The sequence below is a fragment of the Camelina sativa genome, chromosome 3, assembly GCF_030686135.1.
Source record: "Camelina sativa cultivar CO46 ecotype springtype chromosome 3, ASM3068613v1".
Taxonomy (NCBI): domain Eukaryota; kingdom Viridiplantae; phylum Streptophyta; class Magnoliopsida; order Brassicales; family Brassicaceae; genus Camelina; species Camelina sativa.
Genome location: NC_141882.1, coordinates 24964349 through 24991237, shown reverse-complemented (window position 1 = coordinate 24991237; position 26889 = coordinate 24964349). Strand labels below are relative to the sequence as shown.

Sequence of the window (26889 nt, the reverse complement as noted above, 5' to 3'; positions counted from 1 at the left end):
CCGGACTCTACCGCACCTAAAAGTCCGTCCTTCCCCAACCAACGTTTATCAAAACGAAACTGCCTATACCGGCGAGAGGCTGTTTTCAGACAAGTAGCCAGAATGGGACAATGATCAGATCCGACCATCTCCAAATAATCCACCCTCGAATTTGGGAAAAAACTATGCCAATCTTCATTACCTAGAGCACGATCTAAGCGACACCGAACCACCTGGTTATTACAGCGATTACCTCGCCAGGATAATTGCTCTCCATAACACGGGAATTCAAGCATACCACAGTGCCGAATCATTGTTTGAAAGGGCACAAAAGAGGAAGCAGGCCGTAAGGCCCCACCCCTTTTCTCATGATTCCCAACAAGTTCATTGAAATCTCCAATCAAAAACTAAGGATCTATCCGGAAAGAACCAATATCCATTAACTTCTCCCATACCTTTGCACGATTCTGCAGAATTGGATCCCCATAAACAAAAGACAAATAAACCAATTGTTGACCAAATGAAGCTTTAACATCAATAATTCGATTACTATCATATAAAATAGAAAGTTTTATTTCATCCATGAAAAATAAAGCTAACCCTCCACTAGAACCATGGGGATCAACAGTGTACAAATTATTATAACCAAACTTTTTTTGAAATTTTTGTAAATAAGAAAAATACTTTTTAGTTTCTGATAAAAATAAGATGTCTGGCCGATGCTGCTTCCACAAATCTCCCAAATATCCTTCTGTCAGATCCACCCCTATGCCCTGACAGTTCCAACTCAGAATCTTCACGTTCTAGCCGGCGGTTTCGGGAGAGCCCCCATCCCTTTCTTTCCTTGACGCCCCCCATCCGAAGGTTTAGTGCCCACTGTATTATTACCCAGTTTCCCCATCAGCTTCTGTTTATTCCCTTCACCTGCAGGTTTAGACAAAGCCTTAGCAAGTAAACGTTTCCCTGGAGAAGCTAAAGCCAAAGAAGGCATCCTAGAACTGCTAGCACTCTTCCTAACATAAGAATTAAAATTCTTCTTTTTATGCCCACCTGTCGCATCTAAAGTAAATGCTGCCATAGCATTATTAACAATCCCCACATCTAACTCAACCGATACATGAGAAGAGGGTGTACCTTTCGGAATACAGTCATAATCACCCTGGGAATCAGTAACCTGATCCACTTGAACCTCAGACCCTTGATCCGTATGACCCCCCACACCCTGAGTTGGAGAAACAGCCCCCTCCTGGACACCGTTAAGATCAGACTTACCCATATCATCAAATTCACCATCCTCAAGCAAGTCATCATTGTCAACCTCAAAATCCATAGCCAGATCAGCCCCGGCATCTCCCTTAACAACACTCCCCTCAGCCTCCTTGTCCGCTGATGGATCACTAGAGCTGGGGTCTCCCACAATATTATCAATTCGCATCGAACTATGCTCCACAACAGCCGCCTGTTTGACCTTAAAAAGAGGTTTAGGCCAAGCCGTACCAGCACTCTTTCGGTTAAGAACATAACCGGGGACCTTACCCGAACCCTCTCCATTCCCTGAATGTGTACCGCGATGAGAACCTTCCTCTCGACCAGTGACCTCACCGAAACTCCTCTTCTGACCCCAAGCGTGACCCTGTAGATGCTCTTGTTGACGAGGACGGTGAGAACCATTACCGTTAGAACTCTGACCTCCAAAACGTTGCTGGGGAAAATATCCAAATTCACTAGAATCCGCAGACTGAAAATCCAGGGCCCTCTTAGCATGCTTTCTAGGCTTTTCCCTACCCCCAGCATTAAGATGCTGTTCTTGCTTCACAGCTGGAAATTGCCTTTGACTACCTCGACTATCCCTCTGCAAATCCGCACCTTGGACAGTAGCCCCCTTAAGAACCTCTGGACAGACCTTGGAATCATGGGTGATCCGGGAACAATGCTCACAAACCCCATTTAATTTCTCATACTCTAGTGAGACCACAATCTCGTCCCCAGTTGCAAAAGGCACCACCATCTTGAAGATCAGCGGATTGAACCCATTAACTGACACACATAGACTACCCGTTTCCTCATCAACCTCTTGAATCCTCCCAAGCTTCTTACCAACAGCCTCAAAAGTAGCCACCTCCCACAAATGCATTGGAATCCCTAACACTTTAACCCAGAAGTTGATAGCTGAAGGGTAGGAGGAAGAGATGACTGGCTCCCATCGAACCAGTGAGACCATCCAACCATCAAAATGGTATGGACCATTTTGCAAAACTGACAAAATATCTTCCTCATCCTCAAAATTAAACTGAAAAACCCCCTGACCTAAATCGGCACCAACCACCCTCTCTTCTAACTTCCAAATTTTTGGAAAATTAGCTATCAAGGACTCCATATTCTGACACACCGGATTCATGAGCCTACCAATAAGGGTCATCGAGAACTGCTGAATTCTCTGAGCCAAAACCAAACTGGAGATGGACACAGTTTCAGTACGAACCAGTGTTGCATTCTTCTTGCTGAAAACCAATTGAGCCATGATTCGCAGAAAAGAAATATAGCCACCCGCAAGAAAAACCCAGAAAAAACTGAAGATGAAAAGAAAAGCAAGAAGGAGCGAATAACAAAACCAGAGAGAGATGATGCATAAACAAACCGCAAGCCTTCGTTTATATACCTCAACACTAACCCCTTCTCCCAAGAGCAGACCGTATCGAATCATATATTCTCCCATTACTATCCAGATTATCCCCAATCGTACCATCAAAACCATCGAAAAAGCCTGGAAATTATCATAAGGAAAAATCAAAGATATCCACCTTCCAAACCAGGATAAAGAGATCTCAAACAGAATCCCCAACCAAATCAGATATGAATCCCATAAAGTAAACCACAGAGACCAATACACAAACCCATAGGAGTCGACAATCCGGATTCCCTCCCACTCCAAATCCGTCGAAATCCCGAGATTAACACCACAGAAGACAATATTTCCCTTATTGAAATCCGATACTAGCAAAGAATAACAAAACCTGCCCAAATCCAGAGAAATGAATCCCCTCCAAATACAGATATTGAGACTTGAAAGCAGAACATCCAAACCCCTGATTGTAAGCGTTGGAACCATCCACGAATCTCCATCAGATACCATCATCAAGACCACCATCTCGACATTTCCAATCCCCCTTATAAGAATATACAAACTCCACCCGGCCGAATCATAAAGATCAGAGAACCCATTAAAGTCCCCCACAATCCCAAGATCTGCAACCAGCAGAATCAAACTTTGCCCAAAAAGAATCAGACTTCCGATCTGAATCCAATCATCATTAACCAGCAGAGATCGAAGGAGATCCTCTCCTCGCCCCCCCAAACCCGTCGGGATCAATCATTCAAAACTTGAAAACAATCGCCTTCGAAATCGCCATGATTCGCAATTTTTTTAACAACTATTTCCTCTGAAAATACATCTTTATAATTCTCAATTATGTATTTTATACACGCTACTGGAAATGGAAAGAAGGAGTTTTAATCTAAACGGGCTATAATGGGCCAAAATATTGAAGCTATAAGATTTATGAAACCCAACATCTACTACACAGTCCAAATCATTGTCACCATCATCGGAATGTTCAAAAGAGCTTTCGCATTCAGATAGAGAAAAACTAAAAGAACATCAACTTCTGATTAAATCGACGATGGTGCTTCTGAGATCCCTCTGCCGAACCGCTGCGGCGGCCACCGTCGCTACTCTCCGATCTTCGAGATCAGCCGCCACTAATCATCTATCTCGCAATCGTTTCCTCGCCACGAGAGGATTCTTCACTGTTTCTTCTTCTTCATCTCCTTCCAATCAAACTCCTTTTGGTTAGTGATTACAAATCGTTTCCCTCTATTGGATCCATACTCTGATTAGGTGTTCTTCCAATTGAGGATTAGGACTGTTAGATTTATCAGACTTTGAGGCCTTACTCGGGTGTTCAGTTTATATAATTGACGTCCTTGATGGTGAAATTTTTTTTCAGATTTGAGGTATCCTCAAGAAATTGGTATAGGACAGGTGCGGAGATTTAGCGAAGATGTATCTCACATGCCTGAGATGAAAGATTCAGATGTTTTGAATGCATTCAAAGACTTGATGGCTGCAGATTGGGCTGAGCTTCCTTCTGCTGTTGTTGAAGATGCCAAAAGCGCGATATCGAAGAACACAGATGACAAGGCAGGGCAAGAGGCTTTGAAAAACGTGTTCCGAGCAGCTGAAGCTGTTGAGGAGTTCGGTGGGATTCTCACTTCTATAAAGATGGAAATCGATGATAGCATTGGAATGAGTGGAGAGGTTTTGTGTTTGTTTGTTTGTTTGTTTGCCTCACTCTCGATCGTTTCATTTTTCCTGGCTGTTTGATGTTTACTTGTTTTTTTTTGTATTTTGTGTGTGTGCAGGGTGTGAAGCCTTTACCAAATGATATAACTGATGCGCTGCGTACTGCTTATCAGAGGTATGCTGATTACCTAGAGTCCTTTGAACCTGAAGAAGTTTACTTGAAGAAGAAGGTTGAGATGGAGTTGGGGACAAAGATGATCCACTTGAAGATGAGATGCAGCGGGCTTGGTTCTGAATGGGGAAAGGTAATAAAGTTAGATCCTTTTGCTTGATTCTCATGTGGTGATATGCATATTTGACAGTAAGATATAAGCTAGAACAGCCTGATTGAAATTTGAGTTTGCATAATTATCGACAAGTTCAACTTGTTCTGCACATTCTCACTCATGCTATATGTGATTTTTTTATATCTTTCTAAACCTTCATGCATCATCCAGGTTCTGAATGTGGGGAAGTAATGAAATTAGATTATATCACTTGATCCTAGGGCCCTATAATCTGAGAACTTGTCCTCCAGTGATATAAGTTGCAGTGTGCATCTATGACAGCAACATATAAGCTAAGCTAGAACAGCCTGATTCAAGTATGAGTAGTGTAGTAATCGACAATTTTAACTTGTATTCCCCATTCTCTTTTGTTCTATATGTGATTATTTCTTTGTCAACCTTCATGCATCGTCTAGGCTTGTCCAAATTCGAATTATATATGGCATTTTCAGGCACCATAAGGCTAAGCATTGAATTTGTTTCTTCTGTAGGTCACCGTTCTTGGAACTTCAGGACTCTCGGGGTCGTACGTGGAGAAAAGGGCATAAAACTGAAAGAGAAGATCTTAAATACGAGCAAAACTTGTCATGTTGTTATTGACTTATTGCGTTATTGTGTCTTAGCACATAATAAAATAAAGGTCAATCTGACTAAAAGACATATAAGGTGAGTTTGTTCATTGTTTCCTCAAAACGAAGCTTTCAAATTTAGAGCTTAACACCAATTGAAAAATAATCTCACAGCTCCAACGATTTTAACAGGCCCTTGTGTTCGTTCATTTGTTTCTGTTTCTTTACATGAGAGATCTTTTGTTTTTAATGATTCAACATTTAGAGCTGCTTTTTCTCAAACGAATGGAATTGGAGTAACTCTTGTTGGCTTCCTCCAAGACCATGACTCGGCAGGTGACTTTGGAAGAGGTGGAAGCATTGCAGCTTTACGTCCCAAACCAAATGGCCATCCTTGGCAGTGACATAACTCTTGAATCACTGATCCTTTCCTAATTTCATTTACGTAATGCATCTTCCATTGATTCTCTAGCTCTAAACCTTTTAAGCTTGAAGTTTTCGAGAACTCAGTTTTCGCCGTCATATATCCTTCTATGCTCAAATCACTCATACAACATTCTGAAAAACTGCTTCTCACTGAACAAAACTCGTTACCCTCTTCCTTCTCGATGTCGCATTCCTTTGTTGGTTGGTAAGTTAGTCTCTCCATTCCTATCCTTGACTTCTTCCTTAGCTTCTCCATTGCCCGACTTCTAATCTCGAAAACAACAACCTGAAAGCAAACACAGTCACAAAAAGAAAGGTGTTGTAACTCTTGCGTTGAAGAAGAATGATAGAAGAAAGCAAAATGAAACCGAAAGGCAAATGAATTAGTTTTCTAGTTACTTCATGGTCGTAGTTAAAATCTCCGATAGGCTTGTTATCATCATCCTCTTCGTGATCCGAAAGTGTTACTTTTCTACCTTTGCATCTGTAACAATAAGTGAAGGCATCTCTAACACCTGTGGCCGCGTCATCCGTGCAGAATACCATCATCAGCTGTAAAAATCTTTCTCTCTCTCTCTCTCTCTGCTCAAATATGTTTTCGAAAGATACTCAAATAGTCAAATGAGTGAAATTGAGTTGAAAATCTCTAGATAATTTCTTGGTTTAGGTTATATATAGACAATACTGAGCTGCACAATGACAGTTTATCTAACATCACTTGAGTTGTTTTCAGTGCACGCAACACCACTATCGTTTTAATACCTTTTTACTGTGTTCTTAGCTTATTAAGTATGAACAATTAAGGAAATATTATGACCATTGACCAAGATTAGATTCTGGAAGTACAAAATCATATCCAAATTAGACAGCAGGAGATTAAGACAAACAAGATTTAGTAAAAAGAAAACACATTTACGGATTCATCTCAATATAAAATCAAAGTGGTCTATGTTGAAAAAAAAAATATCATAACTTACTTGAAGCAAAAGACATGATGGTGATAGAGAAACTAAAAGACATGGCACCAAACTAACGTTATCATGATACGCAAAGATGATCTATCTTCTTTTGTGTGTTTACATTTGATATCTTTCTTACCCACCAAAAAGAAACGTATAAAATGAAGAAATCGAACCTTATCTAGAGACCTTCTTCAAGATTTTGATATTGTTTAATTTTTATATTCAATAATTATAAGAAACATACCTTAAGATCTTTGTAATCTATATTCCTTCAAGAATTAAGATACTACATCCCCAAGAAGCTTAGTTATGTCAATGGCTTTCTTCTTCAGTGTCTTTGGATTCTGTATATATCTCTCTCTCTTTTTTTTTTTTTTTTTTTTCCTTTTGACCACATAGATATCACTATTATTTTACAGCTCTAAATCTATGTCCACCATTATTTCATTCACATGCTCCCACGAAGTAATAATTATACCAAGAACCCAACTTCTTTTTTTTTGGCCGTTGCTTTTTACCCCAAACTTTAATTTAATTGCTTTCCACATCTATATAGTATATAATGTTTAGGCCTTTGCAGTTGGTTGTGGTTGGTAGTGATTGAAACTAATAAAAATTCGACTATTGTGTATAGTTTTCAAATTTCTTATAAAATTTAGTATTGCTTTCCACATCTATAATGTATATTTTCTATTTTTACTTGTAAGAAGTGTAGTTTTCAAATTATTGTTGTATTGACTATTGTGTATAATTTTCAAATTTTTTATAAAATTTAGTATATTCTTAAAAATGTCCCTTAAGTATCTTATGCATTTTCCCTCACTCACATATGTATAAGATGTTTGTTGGACTTTAATATATATACTATATTTTATAAGAAATTAAAAAAAAATACTAGGCTGTTTATAGGAATTTGAAAACTATATACAGTATCTCAATGAAAATTTACCATAGTACCTTATATATTTATCTAAGTATTATTTAAATTAATAAATAAAATTCATTCTAATAGTAAATTATATTTTAAATTTGCAACAATATAAAGTAATATAATTTTAGGAAATTAAGTTACAATATTTAGAGTAATAACCATTATCTAAAACTTTGAATAAATAATTCTATTTACTATCAGAAAAGCTTTAATTTATATTTGTAAAACTTAAAGGAATCAAAATATTTTATTTTATTTTCATAATTTTTAGTTATAATTAAAGAAAAATGTCTTCTTCATTCTCCAAAACTATAGTATATATTTCAAATCATCCCAATTATGCTAAAACTCACTCAAATCTCTCCAAATAATGATATTGATATTAGAATAAACTACAAATATTTTATATTCAATATTTTTGCATGCAACTAAATTTAAGCTTATTTTATACATGAAATATTACCAATGATATTGTTGTTTTTCTAACTACGCGAATAAAGATCAATATTAAAAAAGTAGATGTCACGAAGTCTGAATATATTCATCCAAACAGTAGATTTTTTATGGTTTATATCATACCACTGTACGAAAGATAGAGATAAAATGCAACCGTGTATCCATTTCATTTGTGATATTTCTCCATATATAGCTAACATCATTAGGTTAAATTATGTCCTATATGTGCGTTTGAAGTGAGGTCTAACTTAAAACAAAATTATTAATATAATTTATAATATATCTATGAATAAATTTTACTAACTTAAACAACACTATTCAAAAACTTATTTGATGTGGCTCATCTGCTTTTTGAAGGCAGTTATCAGTATATCAAAAAACATAATATCAAAAAATTTAAAATTTAGACTCCACTAATATCAAAAAAGTTATAATATATGCTAGTTATACAAAATTATATGTAATTATATAGTAAATTATGAGAGATTTTTTAGAAGAAATAAAAATACAGAATATTACTGTTGATTAGAATATTTGAATTTCAGTTTATCCAAAATAAGTACTTTAAAAGTATATAATTTCTATTTGAAATAAATAAATAAATATATATATATATATATATATATTATATTTGCTATTTTTTGTAAACTTATTACATATTATGTTGATTTATTCATAAAAAATCGAATTTTTAAACTATCAATTCGTTTTTCATGTATATTTACTTAATTTTAATTTTTTTTGATCGACATATTTTAAAACAGTTGATTTATGTTACTCATAGTTGATTTACATTGTTATTTTTAAACTGTTTTTTTTTGTTGATGTTAGGAAATACAATTTACTCAAGAGAAAAAATTAAAAAATATTTGTGGTTAGGCAAACCCACCGACCCACCAACATCCTCTAACAAGATTGAATTAACAAAACCCAATCAAAATGTATGATAGGGTATTTCTAATAACTTCTCATGATTTTTTTTTGTAGTAGCATACACAAATGATTTTTTATTCTATAATTGAATTTACATCCTTCATCATTTTTTGATATTGGAAATACGATTAATATGAAAAATATATTTTTATAAATGCGATTTAGAATATTATTCTTAATAATATATTTCAAAAAATTTTATGTATAGCTGTCAAATATAAATTTACTATACTTAACTCTTTTCTTTGTCACATATTTAATTTGATTTGAATTTTATATATTAGACATAATAAGAAATATATATATATATATGTATATATATTTGAAGTAAATGAATATTTTAATACACTTTAGTATTAATGGAAAGTGTTTTGCTGATAATGATATAGACGCCCTAAATGAAGAGAAAGCTTTCTAATTACATATTCCATTTATTTCAATATATAGATATTTTAACTAAAAGTATGTAGAATAAAAAGTATTTAATTTTAAAACATTCTAGCAACCATAAAAAGTACATCAAAATACAAGTGAAATGATCATAAAATAATAATATTTAATTTCTATAGAAACTTGAAAACATCTTAGTGGAGAAAAATATTCTCCTATTATATATATTCTTAATGTTGGATCAGTTTTAGTTAATTACACATTAATTTTTTTTTACTTAAATAAAAAGCTATATAAAAGCCTTTCTTGTGACAATGGAAACAATTATTTAATTAAAGTTACATTCTATTTTGTCTCCTTAGTTAAAATAGACGATAAAAAAGAAGTTTAAAGATAGAAAACTAATTTAATTAAAGTTATACATTATATTATTAACGTAGTATATTTAATTTACATATAAACACAGACAAATACCTTTCTGTACCATTACATCACTCAAATATTATTCTGAAGATATAAATATTTGAAACTAATAATATCCATCAATATAATAAAGAGAAATACTCTAAAATAATACTAAAATAAGTTTTAAGGACAACTATAGCACACATTATATAAATTTCCAAAAAAGCACTATTTAACACATTAAAATATTTAAAATAATTTTTAGAATTTTATTTTTTAGGTCTAGGTTCTCAATTTCACAAATAGGGAATAGATTTGAGGGGCAGGGTTTAGTATTTTGAATTTAAGATTTAATTTTCAAAGATTAATTGGTGCTATTTTTGGAATTTTAGAGATGTTATGCTAAGTTTGGAAAAAACTTATTTTTGTGTTATTTTTGAGAATCTCCCTAAAATAAATATTTCATCTATATAATTAAGTCCGTGAAATGAAAATATAAACCAATGTGTCGCGGACGTGTAAAAATAAATCCCATGTGACAAAAAGCTAATCAAGATTCTTAGTTTATATTGTGTTATTCCACAATTTTAACTAGCATGTCACACTCCTCGCTGAGGTCAGGAGAGAACGGAAACGAGTCTATGTTGACATAAACTTGAAGATAACTTAAGTTAGAAATAAGCCTAATCCTAAACCGAGTTATGGTTCAAGGGATAAGGAACTATTATGTTTAAGAGTTATCTAAACATAGGTGTTTCCTATTAGGATTAGGATTAGGATTGGTGTTTCCTATAAATAAAGGTGTCTAGTCATGGCACAAAGATGGTAAGGTTTTGAGAACTTGAGAGCTTACGTTTTGAATCAATTTTTTAAGCTAATAAAGTGAGTTTATAATTTGTTCGTCTTTAAGTTCTACAAACCTAAATTCTATAGTTTGAACACTAATCAACTTTTATTTCACCTATAAAGAGTCCAAAGATCTCTCATCCCTTTCATCAAGCTCACATCAATCTTTTTGTATTTGACGTTGGCTCTTCAACGCTTGAACTTAAGCATATCATTTTTCTATTAGGGTGAATTGGCCCAATAACCAAAAAAAAAAAAACAATAGTAGAAAATAACAATATATTTAAAAAATTAGAATATTAGGATGGAGGTATAGCAAAATTACCAATGTAGTGTTTGTAGGTAGGGGAGGGCATGGTGGTCGTTGGTCAGAGACGGTGGCTGTTGGTCGGAGACGGTGGCCGGCGTTGGCCGCCGGAGATATTCGCCGAATATGCTCACCGGAATTGTTCGCCAGAAATGCTCGTCGGAGGTGGTGGTCGGAGATTTTTGCCGGAAATGCTCGCCGTAAATGTTTGCCGGAAATGCTCGCCGAAGGTGGTCGCCTGAAGTGGTTGCAGGATATTCTCGGGCGGAGGTGGGCGCCGGAGATTCTCGTCGGAGATGCTCGCCGGAGGTTGTCGGCGGTGGTGATGAGTGGTAAGGGTTGTTGTGAAAGGATGGTGGTAGTGTTAGTGGTGGTTGGAGGTTGGGTGGTGGAGGAGTAGAAAATGTCATTATACATATAATATAGAGTATATAATAGATGCATGATTAAATTATAATATTTTTTTGGGTTATAGAGCCCAATTCTCCTTTCTATTATCCAAAGAAAAAAAAGATGATGTATGTCTCCAAATTTGTTTTGTGCATATATGACAATGTCTATGAAACATGCATTGGACGTGACATCTCTAAATATGATCAAGCTAGACTTGTAGAAGACAGTGACAATGATGATGATGGCTTTGATTGGTAGCACTCAATCGCCTCTTTTGGAAACGAGATGTTCAAATGGCTACCAATCATCATGTCGGTTGGAGATGGTGTTTAGGATGAGCGGTTGGAGTTGATGGAAGGAGTGAGTGGTTGGAAGTGATTTTGAGCGATTGAAAAGATGAAAACCAACCACCAAAAAATATGAGTGTTTGACAACTTCGGTTGCAAACGAAGAAGATTAAACAATTTTTTTGCATTAAATATTTGTTCAGATGGTTTTTTTAATGTGTCTGTAGTAATACATGTGAATAAGTTAAATTTGATTGGATTTTCAAATTAGCCCAATAAACTTTTATGTTTCGTTATTAATTTAGGCTTTAAAAATATATACACAATTTTAATTTAATGACAGATTCACATGTAAGAACTTATAATTAGCCTAATTATGGAACTAAATTACAATTATATGTTTGTAATGTTTTAGATAATCATCACAACAACCATTAATATTTCAAATTAGGAATTTTAAAATATATTTATTATTGCATACAATTTTGATAATTTATTGGTTATTAAGTTTTCATGTTATAAAATATAATATGTTTTTCCATATTTTATTATTGAATTAAATTAATTTATTTTGTTATGATTTAATATAATATGTACTATTCAACTGCTATAATGCTACCAATCAAGCAAAATACTCAACCACTCTCTTTTACTATACCATCTTTCTTATCCGCTATTTTTAACCACTTTCTTTTAAACCGCCTTATTTTCAACCGCTCAAATTTTTTTAACCGCCTCGTTTAAACGTGGTCACCAATCAAAACAGATGTTTTCTATGATTATGTTCCTACAACATGAGTGCATCATCATTTTTAATTACTTTTCTATTTTTTTGCTTTTGTTAGACCATAATTTTTTTTGCTTTTTATATCTTAATGATTTTATGGCCACGGGCAGAAGCGGTCTTTTTGTGTGACCTAGCACTAGTAGCGATCCACATTATAACCGGTCCTTTTTTGCATGTTGTTTGTTTGTGCGAGTTAGCATGTTTTTGTCAAATCTGTGTTTCTTTTATTATTGAATAATGATTATTCTATTAAATGCTTATGTAGTTATGTTGATTCAATTTTCATAGGTGGACTACTTTTCTCCAAAATGTACATACTATACATTTTGAGTGTATTGTCGTCAATAATTTTTATTTTTCCGATATATGGTGGCGTTAATAGTTACAATAAGAATATGTCACAATTATTTAGGGACAGTGTTAAGTAGACGAACATAAAGGACGTCTAAATATTAATATAACAAGTGCAAAGTCATGGTTGATACATATAAACCCGATTATCTATGCTTTAGCTAGTAAAGATAATCCATTCATGCTGCCATGAGCATAATCATAGATAATGTCATCGTCGTTGTCACCGTCCTCTTTAAATGCAGCTTTCGCATACTCAAATACTTGATCATTGCTAGTGATGCTGATCACTCCAACGCATGTTTTATAGACGTTTTCATGTACGCAGAGGAAATGATGTGATCATGAGACCATCCAAGACGACCCTTGAGTCTTACTTACCACGAACGAAATCAAAGGTCAACTCTTCCAGCTAAACTACTATTTGGGATACATTCTTACCTCGTCTAGAATATATCTCGAGGTGGAATCAGTCCAATCAAAGTTCAGATGAAGAAGTTATTCATTTTACAACTCAGGTGAACTCATGGCTACGCGATTTGGACCTACGAGTATTCAAAGGAGGATTCCGACCAATTCAAAAGGATTCAAGGTATGAACCAAAATGTTCTGGAATCTTGATCCATCCTAGAATCACTGAGAATTGGAAGCACATTAAAAACAGTTCGTACTTGAAAGATATGGATATTTCAAATCAGTGGATCTGCCCCAGTCCCAGTTTCGCGTCTAAGCCAAAGATCGTGTTACACAGACTAACTCAGCATCAATTTCGACACGAAATCAGTTGGAAGATGTTAATGGATCTCTTATGTTTCCAACAAGCCCAAGAACACAATATCTGGCCAACAAACCACAAAGTTACGCTTCATTTGCCAAAGGAGGTCAACCTAGTTCTTCACATGAAGAATTTTAGGTCCAGTTGGTTTAGGTGCTTCCAGAATTATGTTTGGCAACCAGGAGGTGTTTCTATTCTACTAAGCCCAATATGAAGAAATGGTACAACCCATGTTGTTTCTCATCAGCAAATGGACCAAAGAGTCAAAGAGAGAAAAGATCAAAGAAATCCTTAATGGGTCAGTTCAAGAGCTTATGGCTAAAGAGAGCATGGGAGATACTATTGGGGATGATACCTATCAAGTCTAGCCCACTTTGAGCCTAATTCAAGTCCAAGAAAGCTCAAAATAATCACTTTATTTTGTGGTCAAAGAGGGATGACGAAAATGGAGTTCAACTCACCTTGGGAAGGACACCTTGGGAAGAAAAACTTCAAAGAGTTGAATCTTCATTCAACTATCTATCTTTATTGTGTTTTAGTTTCAAGAATAATACTTGGCTTTGTGACCAAGTTTTCTATCTCTATATAAACTCATGTAATCTTATTTGAGAAGAATCAACCAATTTTCCTTTTCATTTTAGAGTCTATCTCTTTGTTCTTTGTCTAGAACATTTCTTTGTTTCTTGGTGTGTAATATCCAAGCAACAGCCTCTTTTTGCTGGACTAGTGTATCATATCTAGCAGTGATTGGAGTTGGGAATATCAGCAGCCTTCCGCAACAGTTGTGTGAGCCCTCAATACATCAAATCTCCCTTATTGCACCTTGCACCTTGGCGAGTTTTTATCCTTTCTAACCCGGCTGAGTGATCCTCGAATTTTGGGCATATCAAGTGGTATCAGAGCCACTCAACCGATATTTGTCCGTTCATCTTCTCATCTATCCATCTTTTCATCTTTTTCTTTCTTCTTCTATCTTTTCATTTTCTATCATTTTCTTTTTTTTCATCTTCTATCTATTCATCTTCTTTCAAAAAAAAAAATACAGAAAAAGAGCAAAAAAAAAACAAGAAACAAGAAAAAAAAAAGGAAAAAAAAAACAAAAAAACGAGCAAGAAAAAAAGAAAAAAAAATGTATAATGATCATCGAGAACGTGGGATCATCGAAGACGAAGGGCTTGGGATTCCAAATCTACAGTTTTAAGCACTTATGGAAGAGACGCGACGGTTGTTAAGGGTTAAGATGAATGTCCTCTACGAGAGGTTGGATGTAGTTCAAGCGGAGGCACAACCGAGGCGACCACAAATGTTGCATCATAGAAGGGAAAGAGATCAACCTAGAGTAGCAAGGTCTGACGATTATTACAATAGTCAATCATCAAGAGGGGGCCACATGAAACCAAGAAATGCTAGAGAAGCAAGAGGAAGAGTGGATGCTAACATGAGTATTTTGAAGTTGAAGATTCCTACCTTTAAAGGCAAGAACGACCCAAATTCATATCTAGAGTGGGAGGAAAAGATTGAGTCAATCTTTAGTTGTCAAAACTATTGCGAGATGAAGAAGGTATGAGTTGCAGCCACTGGATTTTGTGATTATGCTATTACTTGGTGGGATCAGTTGGTGGTAAGCAGGAGGAGAAATGGAGAACACCCCATTGAAACTTGGGCAGAAATGAAGTATATTTTGAGGAAACGATTTGTTCCCCACCATCACCATCGTGGTTCAACTCATATTTTGAGGACTTCTAGACCGATTGATGGAGCGTCTACTGTCACACCAAGTTACCCACAAGAAAGGACGTCTTTTGTTTCTAAGGAAGAGGAAGTTGCTTTTGTTTTCTTACCATCACCAAAGGAGCATAAGGAGTTGATAGTTCAGGATAATCTGTTAGAAATAACAAAATCACCGAGTGAGCAAACAGAAACCAAAGAACCAGCGCATAAAGAGATCAGCAAAGATCATAGTGAGGAAGCTGTGAATGAAGGCATGATCATCAACAACCCTGGCAGTATGAATGATTCAGCTAATGCACCAATAAAGAGGTATCCAATATTATCTACACTTGAAGAATATACTCTTGATGTTAAAATGGTGGAAGCAGTGGACTTTGTTTTTGGAGAATCAGTATTTTTCAAACCAGAAATCAGAGTAAAGAGTTTACTAGCAGAGGTTATGGAACCAAGTAGAGAAAAGCAAATGTTCCACTTATGGCCAAGTAAGATTAAGCAAGTTGTGGACTTTGAAGGAATAAAAAAAGGTCTCACGGAAAGCGGTGCACTTCTGCCTCATGGTATACAATATGGAGTCATATATTCCCTCAAAGAAAAGCCACCAGAATCACTTCAACACTCTCCCACCCATGGCCTTACAGTTTCGAGGATGAAACCATCCAAGACGACCCTTGAGTCTTGCTCACCACGAACGAAGTCAAATGTCAACTCTTCCAGCCAAACTACTATTTGGGATACATTCTTACCTCATATAGAGCATATCTCGAGGTTGAATCAGTCCAATCAGAGTTCAGATGAAGAAGTTATTCATTTTACAACTCAGGTGAACTCATGGCTACGCGATTTGGACCTACAAATATTCAAAGAAGGATTCCGACCAATTTAAAAGGATTCAAGGTATGAAACAAAATGTTCTAGAATCTTGATCCATCCTAGAATCACTGAGAATTGGAAGCACATTAAAAGCAGTTCATACTTGAAAGATATGGATATTTCAAATCAGTGGATCTGCCCCAGTCCCAGTTTCGCGTCTGAGCCAAAGATCGTGTTACACAGACTAACTCAGCATCAATTTCGACAAAAAATCGGTTGGAGGATGTTAATGGATCTCTTATGTTTCCAACAAGCCCAAGAACACAATATCTGGCCAACAAACCACAAAGTTACGCTTCATTTGCCAAAGGAGGTCAACCTAGTTTTTCACATGAAGAATTTTAGGTCCAGTTGGTTTAGGAGCTTCCAGAATTATGTTTGGCAACCAGGAGGTGTTTCTACTAAGCCCAATGTGAAGAAATAGTACAACCCATGTTGTTTCTCATCAGCAAGTTGGACCAAAGAGTCAAAGAGAGAAAAGATCAAAGAAACCCTTAATGGATCAATTCAAGAGCTTATGGCTAAAGACATCATGGGAGATACTATTGGGGATGATATCTATCAAGTCCAGCCTACTTTGAGCCTAATTCAAGTCCAAGAAAGCTCAAAATAATCACTTTATTTTGTGGTCAAAGAGGGATGACGAAAATGGAGTTCAACTCACCTTGGGAAGGACACCTTGGGAAGAAAAACTTCAAAGAGTTGAATCTTCATTCAACTATCTATCTTTATTGTGTTTTAGTTTCAAGAATAATACTTGACTTTGTGACCAAGTTTTCTATCTCTATATAAACTCATGTAATCTCATTTGAGAATAATCAACCAATTTTCCTTTTCATTTTAGAGTCTATCTCTTTGTTCTTTGTCTAGAACATTTTTTTGTTTCTTGGTGCGTAATATCCAAGCAACAGCCTCCTTTTGCTGGACTAGTGTGTCATATCTAGCAGTGATTGGAGTTGGGAATATCAGCAGCCTTCCGCAACTGCTGTGCGACCCCTCAATCCATCAAATCTCCCTTGTTGCACCTTGCACCTTGCACCTTGGCGGGTTTCTATCCTTTCTAATTCGGCTGAGTGATCCTCGAATTTTGGGCGTATAAGGAAAGTTTCGGAGATATATAGAAATCATTTTTCTTCATCTTTGGAAACGATATGCAAAACAAAAAAGATTGATTTGAGTTTGATGAAAGAACAAGATGAAAGAACAAGAGATCATTTAATACCTTTTATAGGTAAAACAAAAGTTGATGTATGTTTGGACTCGTTTCCGTCCTCTACTGACCTCAGCAAGGAGTGTGACATGCTTGTATAAATTGTGGAAGGACGCAATAAGCCAATAAATATTACGAATCATGGTGAACTCTTTGACACATAGGATTTATTTGGACACGTCCGCCCACACATACAATTGGGTTATCATATTCTTTCCAGAAAATGAATGTTGTAAAAGTTAAAGCCTTTTTAATTTTCTTTATCTCATGAGAAAATATTATGTATTATAGATATTACTATGTTGACTGATGCTTATTTTGTATCCAAACCAAACTAAATGAATCAGAGAAACCAAGTGAAGAAACTAGTAGTTGCAGGTCAACGAGGTTGGTAAAAGTTATGATCAAACTTTTGTATTAGGTAAGAAACTAGACTAATCTAGAATTAAGCTTGTCAAGTAAAGTGTCTTTGTTGAGTGTGCAAGAAAGAGAGCATGGTGTGTGTCAGAGAGTTGTTAGCTTGCCTTTTTTGTATTATAAGTATGTATGAAAAACAAGTAAGAGAAAGTAATTTCGATGATAGAAGTTTAAAAGAAAGGAGTTCTCTTACTCTCTGTTTTATCTCAGAAATCAAAACAAACAACAAATTACAAAACTCAACATGGTATCAGAGCGTCACTGATCACTGGAACGACAACATGGCTCAAAAGGTCGGAAGAAAAAAGCTGGTGACCAAGAGGGACACCAAGCAAGAAAGAAGAAGCTCACCAGAGAGGGAGCTAAGAATTGCTGCAGAGACAGCAGAGGCAATGGAGAAAGAAAATCTTGTGTTCATTGCGAGACAAGAATTTAAGGAACCAAGTGAAGGAAACACTTGGCTGATCGACAGTGGGTGCACAAATCACATGACAGCAAACGAGAAAATCTTCACAAAAATCAACAGAAACTTCAAAGTTCCAATTCGAGTTGGAAATGGAGCTGTGATGATGACTGAAGGAAAGGGAGAAATTAAGGTTGTGACGAGGAAAGGAAGAAGAGGCATTCAAGATGTTTTTCTTGTGCCTAAACTTGGCAAGAATCTGTTGAGTGTTCCCCAAATGATCACCAACGGATATCAAGTCACCTTCAAGAAAAACAAATGCATCATTCACGATCGTGCAGAAAAGAAAATGGAGGAAGTCGAGATGGTGAACAAGAGCTTTCACCTGAAGTGGCTCTCGAATGAAGAAACAGCAATGGTGGCTAAAGATGAATCAACAGAGTTATGGCACAGACGCCTTGGACATACAGGACACTCAAATCTGAAGATCATGTAGTCAAAAAAAATGGTGACTGGCTTACCCAAGTTCAATGTGGAAGAAGGAAAGTGTGAAAGCTGCATCTTGAGCAAACACCATCGTGACTCGTTTCCAACAGAATCAGAAACAAGAGCCAAAGACAAGCTTGAACTCATTCACAGTGATGTGTGTGGACCGATGCAATACGCATCTATCAATGGCAGCAGTTACAATACTTACTTTCATTGACGATGCTACAAGAATGGTTTGGGTCTACTTCCTGAAAGCAAAATCAGAGGTATTTCAAACTTTCAAAAGGTTCAAGAATCTCGTTGAAAACAATGCAAATTGCAGAATCAAGAAGCTAAGAACAGACAGAGGAACATAGTATCTTTCTAGAGAATTTACAGAATTCCTAGAAAGAAATGGCATTGAGAGGCAACTCACTGCACCATACTCACCGCAGCAAAATGGAGTCTCAGAAAGAAGAAACATGACTTTAGTGGAAATGGCGAGAGCTATGATCAAAGCAAAAGATCTACCTCAAGTTTTGGGCTGAAGCTGTTCATGTTGCAGCTTATGCTTAAAATCAAACACCAACAAGAACTCTGAAGAATAAGACACCTCTGGAAGCCTGGAATGACTCAAAACCATCTGTAAGTCATATGAAAGTTTTCGGGAGTATATGCTATGTCCACATACCTGATGAGAAGAGGAAGAAATGGGATGACAAGTCAAAAAGGGCTATATTTGTTGGATACAGTTCAGAAACAAATGGATATAGAGTGTATCTACTAAAGAAGAACAAGATTGACATTTCCAGAGACGTCATCTTCGATGAACACAGTAAATGGGATTCAGAAAAGAAGAAGTGATCAAACACTATGATATCTCACCTGAACCAAAAGAAGATCAGCAAGCTGATGAGCCAAACTCAAGAGACAATGAAGCCAAAGGGAGAAGGAACGTTCTACCAAGTCCCTTAAATCTGAATTTTGACAGTCTTGGAGGCAGTTCAAGCCAACCAAACAGAAAGACTAGGTCAATTGGTGACATTCTTCTCCCTGCTCTATATGCTGATGTTGAGTACTCAGGATTCATTGAAAGCTGCTACGCAAGTTCTGAAGAACCTGCATTGTTCGAAGAAGCTACAAAACACAAATAAGGGATACAAGCAATGGAAGAGGAGATAAAGATGATTGAGAAGAAAAAACATGGGAACTGGTCAAAAGACCGGTGAACAAGAACGTGGTGGGAGTCAAATAGATATTCAGGCTAAAAACTGATGCAGAAGGGAAGGTAGTGAAGCACAAAGCACAGTTAGTGGCTAAAGAGTTTACCCAACAACATGGGGTTGATTATCTGGAGACCTTTGCTCCAGTCTCCAGACATGAAACGATCAGACTAATTCTTCCTGTTGCTGCTCAGAGAAAATGGAAATTGTTTCAGCTTGATGTCAAATCTACGTTCTTGAATGGCACATATGCTGAACAACCAATCAGATTTGAGGAAGAAGGGAAAAAGATCATGTTCTCTGTCTGCACAAGGCACTTTATGGTCTGAAGCAGGCTCCAAGAGATTGGTACAACCGGATTGATGAATTTTTCACAAGAGAAGTGAAAACGATCATGCCCTATACACAAGAGAAAATCAAGGAAAACTGTTGGTCGTGTGCATATATGTAGATGATCTCATTGTGACAGGAGACGATGAAGACATGGTGGAAGAATTTAAAGTGGCGATGAAGAATGAGTTTGAAATGTCGGACTTGGGGTTACTAAGCTACTTCCTTGGAAATGAAATCACTCAAAGCGATGAAGGAATATTCCTGTCTCAAAAGTGTTATTCAAAGAAGCTACTTAAGAAGTTCAACATGGAAGACTACAAGATTATGAGCACTCCGCTGATGCCTCAAGGCAAAGATCTAGAAAAAGAAGAAGAAGTCCCGACTGATTCAAAGATTTACAGAAGTCTAGTGGGAGGTTTGCTCTATCTAAAAGCTACCAGACCATATGTGATGTTCTCTGCATCATATCTATCAAGGTATCTCAAAGAACCTAAGGTCAAACATCTTAAAGAAGCAAAGAGAGTCCTCAGATACATAAAGGGGACGATTGACATGGGAATGATATTCACTGCAACTGTGGAACCAAAGTTGATAGGGTATTCAGACAGTGATTGGGGAGGTTGCAGAGAAGACCTGAAATCGACCACAGGATATTGCTTTAGCCTTGGTTCATCAATGTTCTAATGGCAAACAAGCGAACAAGACACGATTGCTCAGTCTACTGCAGAGGCAGAATACATGGCGCTGTGTGCAGCAACAAATCAATCAGTATGGTTAAGGCGGTTACTAGAAGAGCTAAAATTCACAACTCAAGAGGGAGTCCCTATCTATTGTGATAGTCAATCAGCCATTGCAATAGGAAATAATCCGGTGCAACATAGAAGGACCAAACATATTCAGATCAAGTATCACGTCGTCAGAGAAGCAGAGAGGAATGGAGATATCAAACTGCAGTATTGCAAAAGTGAAGAACAACCGGCATACATTTTTACCAAATCATTGGGAAGACAGAACTTTGAAAGGTTTCGAGACAAGCTTGGTTTGAGTAACAAAATGGCAAGAGGGAGTGTTGACTGATGCCTATTTTGTACCCAAACCAAACTAAATGAATCAGAGAAACCAAGTGAAGAAACTAGTAGTTGCAGGTCAACGAGGTTGGTAAAAGTTATGATCAAACTTTTGTATTAGGTATGAAACTAGACTAATCTAATATTAAGCTTGTCTAGTAAAGTGTCTTTGTTGAGTGTGCAAAAAAGAGAGCATGGTGTGTGTCAAAGAGTTGTTAGCTTACTTTTTTTTTGATTATAAGTATATATGAAAAACGAGGAAGAGAAAATAATTTTGATGATAGAAATTTAAAAAAAAGGAATTCTCTTACTCTCTGTTTTATCTCGGAAATCAAAACAAACAACAAATTACAAAACTCAACATACTACGTACAAAAAGAGAATTAAAAAGAGGCACAAGAGTTTCTCTCTCTTCTCTCTTTCAAATTTTGAGAGAGAGAAACTTCCATCGGGTTCTCTTTGCCGACGTCTTGTTCGCTCCAGCAATGTAACCGGCTTCAATCCGACCAACACCTGCTTCGTATGTGTGTGTTTGGGTCGGATTTTGTTTCCGTCATCGACCATTTTCTTTAACGGTGATGGACGGCTCTGCTTCCGGCATGAGTTGGCCTCTTGGACGATTTCATGTCCGGATTTGACTCCGGCATGCGTTGGTCCCTTCGGCGATGTCATGTTCGGCTCTGCTTCCGACATGCGTTGGTCTCCTAGGCAACGTTATGGTCGGCGAACGGTGGTTTATTCTGTTTTAAGTTTTTTTTGTTGTTTTTGTGTTACTTTTTGGGATGAATACTCTCTGCAATTCTTGAGTTGCAGATCCTTGGGTTTAATAGTTTAGGGTGTAGATTTACTTTCTTGCAGATTGAAGTTTTCTTATTGAAGAAGAAGGTTAAGAATTTTGCTATAGATGGAGTTATATTCTCAGCAATTAGAACTCACTTTTTCTTGTGGGTGTAGATCGAGAATCCCTTGTTGTTTGTCGACGATCTCGGCCGGATTTGAAGTTTTCCGGCAACTCTTCCTAATGCTGGCGACTGGAGACTCCAGCCTCTTCGACTTATCATGTGTCATCTTCGATGTTCCTCTTGTGCCGCGTGTCTGGTGTGATTCACAATACGCTTCAGTCTTCATGGAAGGGTTTTTAATCTAGGCTTGGGCTTTTAATGTTTGTTTTTTTGGCTTTATTAGGCTTTTTATTTTTTATTAGTTTGCTTGTAGAGCTTTGGCCTTGTCTTTAACTTTGGCTTGTTAATTTTGGCCTTATAACATAAATAAAAACAGTTGTGAAAAAAAAATATTACTACGTACAAAAGTATGTGATTTCCAGATGGTTTCATAGTTGTATTTTAATTAGAATTCTTTAATTCTTATTTCATTTTCTATATTATTACCTGAATAAACAAAATAGAATGTAACTTAATTTCTTAACAAGGGCTTTGAAAGTGTTCTAAAAAGTGATCTAGACGCAGTGGCGGATCTAGAAGAAAAAGTTGTGTATTTAAAATATTGAGAAGAAAATAAAATAAAAACAAAAACTACGATTATGGAGCGTTTTATCATGGTCCACATTTCACCGGACATATTAATGTGAATGCCAGAACAATAAAAAACAAAAAATAATAATAAAAAGTTGGAGAGAAAAGAGACGAGACCTAAGGTCTCTGCTAAAACTTTTGTAGATATTTTAAGACATCCTTTACATTATATCTTTATTTGATTGGTTAATTTTTTAAAAACAAATAAAATATAAATTAAATAATATTATTACATCCTTTATCTTATAGAACACAAATTACTATACCAATCAAAACTTGATGTCACTAAAACCAAAACAAGTTTAAAAAATATATAATACAAAAAGTAATCGTGGAGAAAGAAAAAAAAAACTGATTTCATTATTCCATAAAAAAAATCAAAATATCTGTCCAAAAAAATATATATAAAAAAATATCGAAACACAATTAACATGAAAACAAATTATTTTGAAAATCTATATCTACTAATTCAACCGTCAATTTATCAGTAACTGCATCATTCTCCTATTGACACGTTAGCAAATATTACAAGGCGTACTCACAAGTTTTTTTAACATATAGCAACATAACAAATAATTATTTTTACAACCCTAAACATATTTCCCTTTTCCTCGAAGCTATTCAGCTTTCTTTCCCTCACATAACACAGTGGACGACATTGGCCGAGTATCTTCCTCAAGTGTCCACTGTGTTATGTGAGGGAAAGAAAGCTGAATAGCTTCCTCAAGTTTCCAGTCTGTTTCCTGTTGATGGAAGGAACTCTTTTATGTAAGTAAGAGTTATTACACAAGTGAAGTGAAGAGAGCATATATAACTGTTAGAGATAGAAATCATCACTGAAAAAAGGACAAAAACCAAAACTCTCTTTATTAACGTAACAAGGATTGAGATCCCGAAAGAGGACTCTCCTAAGTTCTCAATTGATTGGATGTATATATAAAAAAAAAGGGAACATAATACATAGGAAAACTTGAACAACAAGGACTAATTGAGGCTACTCTCCATTACAGAGATCTTGATACACGAAAAGCCCGAGTAACCTAAATTCACAAAAAAAAAAAAAAAAAAAAAACTTCTATGTGTCTAATCCCAATCTAGGGTTCCAATTCAAATACCCAAATTTTCAGAGTGTTCCCAACCTATCTAGGGTTTCAAGTCGACAGCCCAAATTGTTTCTAAGCTGAAATATCGCTGCCGTATACACTTCAGAACCAAAAAGCCACTTAATCAAAAATTCGATCAAATCTTAACGCTAATTCACACCAATCCATCAGTTTTCTAAAGCACCCCTCCTATAGAACAAGACAGCACGTACCTGTAGGAACTGTCGGGCAGTTTCGGGGGTCTGTTCGTCAGCGATTTCAAGGAAAGAATAGATTAATCTCTGTTGGTCCTCGGAAGACAACGTTCCCTCCATTGCTACTAAAACGAGAGAAACCTATAGCAAATCGAATCGGACCTGCCCAGATGATGAAGGATGATGATCCTGCGAGAGGATTATTATATTTACTGATCTTAGCCCTTATATGAATCTTCAAATAAATAAAAAAGATGAAATATATTTAAATGAGGTATTTTCTAAGACAAAGTATTAACGTCCCAATAAAAAATAGATAGGATATTTTCATACTCACAAGTGCTAAAACGGCTGTTTTGGCCTCTCACTATATCACATTATATATAAACCTTAAGTAAACAAATGCATTCATAGTTGCAAGCCATGTTTAAGAATTCGCTAGGCGCTAGTCGGACGGTTGGGATGGGCCTAGCGCCTAGCAAAAAAATTGGAGATTAAACGAGATTAATCCTGAATTAGTTTTAGGCTTATTTTATTAAATTAATAATAAAATAAAAATATATAGTACTAAATATATGTATAATTATATTTATGTTAAGAAAACATCAAATAAAATATAAAATTATAGTATTCTTTCAAATTACGGTAAATACATAAAAACATAATTTTAAAATAAAATTTTATGATTTTCATTATAAATTTATACATTAGTTATTGTAAAACATCAAAAATTCTTAATTTAAATGTCTAAATAACAAAAATAATAATTCATTGGTTCAAAAATAACTGGTATACAAAAAAGTAAGTGGAAAGTAATCGGATTAGATGAATTATAATCAAATTAGATAGACATAGTTAGATAATCGATGCTAGGCGGAGATTAGTCATTAATTGAGATGGAAAAAGTGAGCCTAGCGATTTTACGAGGTATAATCGGTGATAAGCGGGGATTTTTAAAACAGGGGTTACAAGTATTAGCTGACAAATGTATGGACACATACTTTTATGACATGTGCAGGGAAGGAAATAATTTATCACGAGTTTTCCTATTTTTGGTTGTAGTGATTAAAGAAGACAGAGATTTGAACCAAGTAAACTAAGAACTACCAGGTCGCGGAAGAATTTTTGGTTTTGGTGGGTACATTGGTGTGTTGTCAAGAACAAGCATATCAATGAACCAATTTAGCATGTCGTTGTGGTTACTCCAACACTTGACAAGCTTCATCAGAATATATTCATCGGGCTCTTTGCTTAGAAGCGGCAACGCCTAACTAGACATAATTAAAGATTTTGCTCAAGTTAAAGGTAAATAAAAAATAAAATAAAGTAAAGAAGAAGAAGCAAAAAGAAAAACAAAATAAAACGTAACTTTAGCTTACCAATTGTTAGAAATATCTTCAATTGCTTCACAAGCCCTGTTAGAAATATCTTCAATTGCTTCACAAGTCCTATCATAAAGCTTTACTGTATTAGTGTTATCGTGAGTCATACGGGTGACGGTTCTGTAGAGAACAATAGAATGAACAATGGTAAACTGTTGTAAAACAAAAACAAGAACAATCAACAATAGAAACACAAGAAAAAAAGAAGACTATATAAGAGGACCAACATACTTGACGCAACTAGAGTATGCATCATTATCAAAGTCATGAGATTCTCTTGCCAAAGTCCTTTTAAGACTGTTAATAGCATTCTGAACTTTATCTTTGCTCAAAGTCAATATCCATTTCAAGATGACCGTTTTCAAGCTCTTTTTATATATCATAGAAACACAAAATTAAGAGAATCTTAAAAGCAAATAAATAGAACTTGTTGAACGAGTAAATGGAGAATGATAAGAAGAAAGGGTGAAAGTGAGAAAAGAAGGTTGGCGATGTTGCGAGGCGAGAAAAGGAAGTTGTCTCGATTGCGTTTAGCTTTGCTTTCAGTTAGTTGTTTTTTGGAAAATCGAACTACTATATCAACTACCTTTAATTTTTAAATAATTCTATCGCAATTTTTCAAATATTTAATTTATAATTTTTGAATTTAGTTTTTTAGCAAAAAAAAAGAAAATGATAGATATTATTTAGATGATAGATGATGAATAATGAAACAAGTTTATATGAATGTAATATTCTTACTTATTTGCAGGTTTATGTGAATGTGATTTATTTATATACTCTTAGTTCACATTATTCTCATTAAATGTATTTTAGAATTTTTTGATATATTACCTATAAAAAGAATATGAGAAAGTGTGTAATTGGTTGATATTCCATTGAAAAACCAATCATTTATGAATTAAGCATTTGATTTTAATATTTTATTACAACTAGGTGGATATTCATGCTACAAATTTTAAATGTATGTTGTACCAATTATGCTCTTAGCCTTCGAAAACTTCACGTCCATGAATTTAATTTTTAAATTTGAGTTGTAATAGGGTTAATGTCAGAATTTTGTAAGACCAATCATATTTTAGCTTAAGTATTAATAATGATTTTTGTATGAAAAATCAAAATAATCATGTGAAAGTTTAATTCCACATACTTTATAAACCACAAAACTCATCATGTCAATATTATTATATTAACAAAAGAAAAAAAAAAATGATGACACCAAGTAAAATAAAAGAAACATTTCAAAAACCGGTAAATTAGATGTCAAAATCAAATGGTTGAACCTTCATTCATGAATTGATGTAGAATATTATTTGTTGAATACTTTAATTGATTCCTAGCTAATGTCTTTTGACACAATGTGTGTGATATGCTTCTCCATTTCACTTTTCATGTATATATGACCTTGAATATATGGTTTTAGTTACATATCTCCCATTTATATCATTAAGCTATCAAAATTCTTGAGAACGAAAAGTCAAATTGTCTTGTCGTTAGTTTAAAACATTCTAATTTATATATCAAAATCCA

The 26889-nt window shown here is 35.3% G+C and overlaps 3 protein-coding genes across 3 annotated transcripts; 1 reads left to right on the top strand and 2 right to left on the bottom strand.

Annotated features, from left to right (window-relative positions):
* Positions 1–531: 531 nt before the first annotated feature.
* LOC147947667 (uncharacterized) lies at positions 532–3429 on the bottom strand. Its single transcript, XM_087506762.1, has 2 exons — positions 1114–3429; positions 532–903 (listed from the first exon to the last, which is right to left on the bottom strand). The coding sequence occupies exons 1-2, from the start codon at positions 3125–3127 to the stop codon at positions 776–778; spliced, it is 2142 nt and encodes a 713-aa protein (XP_087362888.1). The 5' UTR covers positions 3128–3429; the 3' UTR covers positions 532–775.
* Positions 3430–3466: 37 nt separating this feature from the next.
* LOC104777674 (succinate dehydrogenase subunit 5, mitochondrial) lies at positions 3467–5368 on the top strand. The gene is made up of 4 exons (XM_010501966.3): positions 3467–3828; positions 3987–4297; positions 4402–4587; positions 5100–5368. Exons 1-4 carry the CDS (start codon positions 3660–3662, stop codon positions 5154–5156), a joined length of 723 nt encoding a protein of 240 aa, XP_010500268.1. The 5' UTR covers positions 3467–3659; the 3' UTR covers positions 5157–5368.
* LOC104777675 (uncharacterized) lies at positions 5291–7097 on the bottom strand. The gene is made up of 3 exons (XM_010501968.3): positions 6810–7097; positions 6003–6185; positions 5291–5889 (listed from the first exon to the last, which is right to left on the bottom strand). Exons 2-3 carry the CDS (start codon positions 6150–6152, stop codon positions 5455–5457), a joined length of 585 nt encoding a protein of 194 aa, XP_010500270.1. The 5' UTR covers positions 6153–6185; positions 6810–7097; the 3' UTR covers positions 5291–5454.
* Positions 7098–26889: the final 19792 nt, after the last annotated feature.